Here is a 7,288-nt window from a genome sequence, read left to right on the forward strand (position 1 = left end):
GTGTATGTGAAAGAATGTCATCGTGAGACACACAGACTGCTCTCTACTGCCGTTTCCCATCTGAAAATCATGTCCAACTGTGTTGTGTCCAAATTCACAGGCTTATTTGACTGACTTACTGAATGGCACAAGCTGGGCAGTTGTCATATGTATGTCTATGAGTAAGAAGTATTTCTCATTTTCACATTTAACCTAAATTACTTAAACACTATTTTAATGTGGCTTTTTAACTAAAGACTTTGTAAAACACAATTTACATTTAGCCTACCTGTGAGATTAACTTATGCACACAAGTCAAGCAAACAAGAGAACTTCAGACCCATAGCTCCCTCTAGTGTTTGCTTTACGTAAAGGCACTTTAATTAAGCGTTTCCGTCACACGTTATTTTTTTAGCAGTGTTTATTACTATTGCAAATTGAATTAAGCATTTATAAATATGCAATCTCTTGTTACAAACAAACCACAAACTTTCAGTTGAGGAGAGTTGCTCTATTCCTTTTTTAAAAGATATAGCCTAGCCTGCATACTCAGACATACTCAGACAATCTACACCAGAGGAACCTGAGCCATACGGCAGCTATATCTAGCCCCGCCCGTTTTTAACATTGTGCTCATTGTCTTCTGTCTTCCGGTTTGTATTTCCACAGCGTAAGGTAAGGTCGTACGAATTTATGAATGAACCACTCGTTTTAAAATCGTCCTGGACTGTTGACATTTGTTATGACATTCGCTTCAAACTTTAGAATGCTCATGATAACTTTCGTTAACTCCACAATAAGTAAATCCATTTCACCAGCTAATTACCCAGACAGCAACCTAGTGTTGGCCCAGATCCACAGCGCGAAGTTGATATATTTCCTCAGCGACCAGCACGGATCAGCTCCAGGCATGACGAAGCAGATATCGTCCTCTTTTGGAAGGCCAATCAAAGTAGTTTCGCTTTCACAACAAAACACACAGCTCTTCACGACATGGTGGCGGCGGCAACAACAATACTACAGCGAGAATAAAAGTTAGCCTTCTTTCTTTGCATGAACATTTGGGCGGCGCTATGCAAATCTTCCCACATCGTGACGTAGACATGTGGGGGCTGTTAGAAAGAGCCGTTTTAGGAGGGTGTGGTTGACTCTTAGCTTTTATAAAGAATAGCTCTTTGGATTTGAGACTTTAGTCTTTGCAACTTTACAGATCTTCTTTATGCACCAAGAGCTTGTAACACTCCAAAGAGAAAGGAAAAATTGAAATCGCATCATATGACCCCTTTTAAAAAAAATAGTAAAAATGTACGTGACGTTTCCACAAAAATATTAAGCAGCTCAACTCTTTTGCCATCAATGGAATAAATTACATTTTTAAAATACAAAACTTTTTTTATTGTAATATTTCATAACATTACTCTTTTACTGTATTTTGGATCAAATAATGTTGCATTGGTGAGCAAAGAGACCTCAAACATGTTAAAAATCTATGACTTACCGCTCACCATAGCCTACGATGATTGTAGTATGTGTGTTCCCAGAATTCACATTACCATAATGCACATATATCTCACACACACACACACCCAGGGCCGTTTCTAGGCATAGGCGAGCTAGGCGGTCGCCTAGGGCGCCACCAGCTGAAGGGGCGCCAATGAGCGTACGACGTACTGGCACTTTTAGCAGGGCTGTGATAAAGAGTGGCACGGTCACCCTGAAATATGACTGCCGCCCCCACTGGATCCTCCAACATTATTGGGCTAGAGTACTCCTGCATATATTCTTTCAGATAGTGATGTATATCACTCAGAAACAGTACACCTGCTCCTTAAAGGGGTCATATGATGGTTTTTTAAAGATCATTATTTTGTGTATTTGGTGTAATATCTCATCAACCCGCTGCATAAATGCACGCAGATATGGCCAAGTGTTCAAACCAAACGTCAAAATGGAGACAAAATATGATCTTTGACTCTCTCTCACCATGGGATGATTCCTGATTTTCATGCACAACAGTCTCTAAAGTGTATGAGGAATGGTGGTGCATGAAAACATCCAGCGATCCGTTTTAATGAGTGAAATCAGAGAAGAATCACCAGACTGGTTCAAGCTGACAGTACAACAGGTTTCCATGTGTGACTATGGACTTTGAGCCAGCATCATTGATTTATAGTTATACGACCACGAGTCGTGTAGAGGGGTGTGCTTAGACTCTTTCCACTGTCTTGTACTATTTCACATTTTCCACACCCACAAGATGAATTGTGCCATGCCCATGAGTAACACCATATCACTTAAACATAAGTGGATAATCTGGTTCCTCCCTCATAAAAGTTTTATTATAGCCAGTTAAGCCATTCATTGCAGCAGAGACATAATCAGCTAAATACGGTCATTATTACTTTACATATCGTGAATATGTGATTAAAATACCTCAGAATACTAAAAATAAGTAGTGTTATAGTTTGTATCTATATCCTGGGTACATGGTCTAACACCCATAAAAACAACTATAACATGCTAATACCAAGTTATTCTTTGAAGTACCTTTCAAATACCACATATTAAAAAGGTAGTTATTCAAATACTACAGTATTGAGTGGTATTATTATGGTAATAATTTTTAACATGAACATTGTTATCCTTTTTTTTCCCCCCCCTTAAAATATAACAAACATTTCTGCTGAAAAAACAGCTAAAACTAGCCTATGCTGGATGGCTGGTCTTAGCTGGTCTCCCAGCCTGTCCAAGCTGGTGTTCATCTGGTTTTAGCTGGTTGGTTGTTCAGGGTGATGAGCTAAGACCAGCCTGACCTGCTAATGAAGTGGTCAAAACCCCTTAACCAGCTATGACCAGCTTTGGCTGGTTTCAGGGATTGAAAAGATTCCGGTTACATTTACCTTAAGTCAGTAGTCTTCTCATGCTTGTTTTCCCAAATGCTGCCATGTTGCTTTTAAGGGGTAATTAGGCCATTACCCCTTCCCTCCCTCCCAGCCTCTCAAATATATTATGTCTGACAATACAGAAACATTTAAGGGTTAAAAGTTACATAATATACTTATTAACCTAAATCTAATACATGTTCAGCAAAGTTACTCTACATAGTTGAATTCAAATATGTAATATTTTGATTTTATATGTGTGTGAGAGATCAACTCGTAACAATACCAGAGTAAAGGTCAAAATGTGTAAAAAGATGTGTAAATGTGTAAAATAATTTGTAAAAATTACATCTGACGTAAGAGAGTTAAATGTCAAAATGCCACATAAAAGAGCACACAAAAGATTGAACACCTTGACATTTCTTTATTGAAATACTATTCTGATGTGTCACAGTCTCGTATGTTTGTCTCAGAGCTCTAGTTCAATCTTGATGTCCATATTACTTTTGTATGGCTCTAGAACAGGCCTGACCTCCTCAGACAAAAACCTGGTAACCTGAGACAAAGAAAAAGTGGAAAGGTATTACAGCTCACATCATTCATAAATTACGTGATAAATATTAGTAGCACAGTAGTGGAATGTTGCATAGGTATTTCTAGGTTGCATGTGTACCTGTTGTGGGGCTCGGCCGACGAAGGTTTTGGGGTCCAGTAAGGCGTCCAGCTGTCCAAGTATAGGGGTGAAATATGGATCAGCCTGAACCCGAGCCAGTAGGTCATTATCCCCGCCTTCCTGTTTGACTACGGCCGCAGCTTGCTGGGACAGCACCCGAATCTTCTCATGGCAGTCCTGAGAGTTTTTTTGTTAGTACAGACAAAAATGTCAGTCAGCGTTAAACATCAGCACAATAAGCATCTGTTTCCTAGCAGACCAAAAATGCCACTGCAGTGTCATACAGCTTCATGTGCTGATGTCTGTCCTGCATGAACTAAATCGTGAAATTGTCTGCAACAACTACAACATCTGCTGCACTGACAGAGAAATATTTACAATGCAAGTAATTTATTCAAACATCTTTAGGTTGATTTGCAACAAAGAATAGTAATTACAAGACAAGATTCTTATATATTTATCTTAAGATTTCTTATTCATTAATCACTGATTGTTCTGACCTGTCTGTTTCCTCCAGCCTTCACCACGGCCATGATGATGTTTTCAGTAGCCATGAAAGGCAGCTCATGACGGATATGTCTCTCAATCACCTATAAAAAAAAGAAAGAGAGAGAATGATTTAAAAAAAATAATAATATATGGTTCAGGTTATAAAAATAACAACTAGAGCTGTGATTAGATTCATGTGATTAAACATAAAAGTACTAAAATATAAAGAATAAATTGTCTAATGTAAAGTTTTCTCAGCAAACACTGTCATACAGTTTAAATACAATTAATAAATAAATCAATTATCAAAAATCAATTTCTACCATTAGATCATCAATTAAAACAGATGCATAGGTCAAAGCGGCATTTAATTATATATATATATATATATATACATATATATATACATATACAGTGGACTGCAGTTTGAGTGGATTACAAAAAAAGAAAGCAAAAAAACTCGCAAGATTTTGTTCAGTTTCAGCCACTATAGGGAGTATGCAAATATGAAAACGAAGATGTTTTGTCTATCCTTGAGTGCTGAATGTTATAAATATAAGGACTTGTGAATGTATGTTAGCCATGTGTACCTGTCATCTTGCAAACTGACTTCCCAAAGTATTTGGATTCCGTTTTTGTTGCTTGTCTTGTGGATCCAAATAAAAGAATAAAATGTGTGTGTGTTCGTGATGGTGATTCAAGTGACATTGTTCCGCCATTAGATGGCGACAGACTGTTTTACGAGTCAGCAGTAAAGACTTTATATTGAAAGAGACTGAAACGGAAGTTATTTTTACTTTTAAAGGGTTAGGTGACCCAAAAATGAATTACTCACCCTCGTGTTGTTCCAAACCCGTAAGACCTTCGTTCATCTTCGGAACACAATTTAAGATATTTTTGATGAAATCCTCTCTCTCTCTCTCATAATTCTCTTCATAATACAGTGAGCTTTTAATACAGTGATACAATAAGGTTTTAATGAAGCAACTAAACGTTCCTTCGTTACTAGTTCTAAAATGACGTTTTCGAATTAGTAATGGACCTTGAGCTCAGCTGTTAAACTGTCAAACTGAGATTTGAATCTGTGGCGGAAGGAAGTAGTTCTGCACAAAAGGGTTTTTAAAGACACTCTGTTGTTGTTTTTCTATATCTATATTTAATAAATATATTCTATATTTACACACTCGTGCCGTCGAACTGTTGTATAAACGCAATATCACACGAGTAGACGTGTGTCCGTTGGCCTGCGGCCTCGTGTCTACGGCCGAATCACAGGCGTGCCGATATACAGCCATATCTCACGTCTACTCATGTGATATTGCTCATATTTATAATTTATATGATATGTAGACTTATGAGCATTATGTAAACTTGTGATGTAGACTTATGACTTACACTATCATTCAAACATCTGGGGTTAGTATGATTTAGTTTTGGGGGGGGTTGTTTTTTATTTATTTTTTTTTAGAAATTAATACTTTTACTCAGCAAAGGCATTAAACTGATTAAAAGTGACAGTAAAGACATTTATAATGATACAAAAGATTTACATTTCAAATGTTCTATTCATTAAAGAATCTTGAAAAAAAAGTGCCACGTTTTCCACAAAAATATAAAGCAGAACAACTGTTTTCAACATTCATATTAATATGAATGTTTCTTGAGCACCAAATAGAATTATTTCTGCTGAAAATTGAGCTTTGCCATCACAGGAATAAATTACATTTAGAATATATTAAAATATAAAACAGTTACTGTTTTTACTGTATTTTGATCAAATAAAACATCGGTCCTGGAGAGCCACAGTCCTGCAGTGTTTTGCTCCAACCTTGATAAAAACTCTTGATGAGCGTGTTCAGGTGTGTTTGACTAGGGTTGGAGCAAAACTCTGCAGGCCTGATGTTGGCCACCCCTGAAATAAATGCAGCCTTATGACTTGAAAAAAAAATCTTAAAAGAAAAACCAACCCCAAACATTTGAACAGTAGTGTTTATGCAATTGATTGTGAATTATTTGACCAAGTAACCAGCATACCATGTAGTTCATTTGATTGAAGGGGTCATATGATGCTATTTTAAAGATCATTATTTGGTGTATTTGGTGTAACAGAATATGTTGACATGCTTTAATGTTCAAAAAACACATTATTTTTCCAATACTGTACATTATTGTAGGTCCTCTATGCCCCGCCTCTCTCAAACGCTTCGTTTTCTACAAAGCCCCCTCCTTTGACAAGCGCAGTGTGCTCTGATTGGCCAGCTGACCCAGTGCATTGTGATTGGCCGAACACCACAAGCACGTGTCGGAAACGTAACGCCCCTTACCATAATCGCAGCTTCAGCTTTCAAAGTAAATATCAAGACAGTTAATAATGTCGTTAGTTTTACCATCAGTTCAAGCCCGAAAGGGCAACAGAGTCGCGTGACAAGACACAGTAATGATGCAGTACACAAACCGCGGTTAAGACAGCTGACGTGCTATGATTTCTGACGTGCTATGATTTCTGACAGGCAGTTCACTCTCCTGTGATGCGACCCTGTTCCCCTCTCTCACACACACACACACACACGACGCGTTACTCGGAAAACTTGAAATCGCATCATATGACCCCTTTAAAATATACCAAATAATTGCCAGCCCTAATAAAAACTTTTAAATATTTGTTGAAAATAGATTGGTGTGTGCGTACACACACACACCTTAGGATACACGACCAGCCCTTCAGTGATGTTCTGCAGAGTGCTGAGGATGATGTCCGCTGTGAGGAAGGACTCGGGCAATGAGATCCTCCTGAATACACACACAAAGAAAATCTGACACAGTAAGTTGGTGACAGAATGAGTCCAAAAGTTACATCTTCAAAAAGTCAAAACAGTGCAGTGCCACTTCATATGGTCAGACAACAGATTTGATAACAGTGCCTGTTAGCGCTGTCGTCCAGGGTTCTTTCCAGTAAAAGAATGGTTTTCTATTTGAATATATTGTAAAACATAATTTATTGCTGTGATGCAAAGCTGAATGTTCACCAGCCCTTAGTTCAGTGTCACACAATCCTTCACAAATCATTTCTTAAACATATCTTATTATTATCAATGTTAAAAACTGCTTTACTACTCAATTTTCCACTGCTTAACCCCTTAACTGTCACTCACATTTTTGAACAGACGTGAAAGTGCACGATCCAAGCTTAAATTTTTATAATTCATGAACGAAAACATTTTGTAACATGATATTGATGTACCATTTTCATGGTAATGCAATGTTT

At 37.6% G+C, this 7,288-nt stretch overlaps 1 protein-coding gene across 1 annotated transcript in view; it reads right to left on the minus strand.

Annotated features, from left to right (window-relative positions):
* Positions 1 to 7,288, minus strand: part of LOC107710036 (adenylosuccinate lyase-like) — a 31,950-nt gene that overhangs the window by 18,313 nt on the left and 6,349 nt on the right. The window contains exons 6-11 of the mRNA XM_016514718.1: positions 6,945 to 6,991; positions 6,723 to 6,813; positions 4,035 to 4,124; positions 3,535 to 3,711; positions 3,274 to 3,417; positions 2,880 to 2,992 (exon numbers count right to left, since the gene is read on the minus strand). Coding sequence (XP_016370204.1) covers positions 3,331 to 3,417; positions 3,535 to 3,711; positions 4,035 to 4,124; positions 6,723 to 6,813; positions 6,945 to 6,991 — 492 coding nt within the window. The 3' untranslated portion in view covers positions 2,880 to 2,992; positions 3,274 to 3,330. The remainder of the gene's footprint in view (positions 1 to 2,879; positions 2,993 to 3,273; positions 3,418 to 3,534; positions 3,712 to 4,034; positions 4,125 to 6,722; positions 6,814 to 6,944; positions 6,992 to 7,288) is intronic.

This window comes from Sinocyclocheilus rhinocerous, unplaced genomic scaffold, assembly GCF_001515625.1.
Source record: "Sinocyclocheilus rhinocerous isolate Xijiao unplaced genomic scaffold, SAMN03320098_v1.1 scaffold1348, whole genome shotgun sequence".
In the NCBI taxonomy this organism is placed as follows: Eukaryota; Metazoa; Chordata; class Actinopteri; order Cypriniformes; family Cyprinidae; genus Sinocyclocheilus; species Sinocyclocheilus rhinocerous.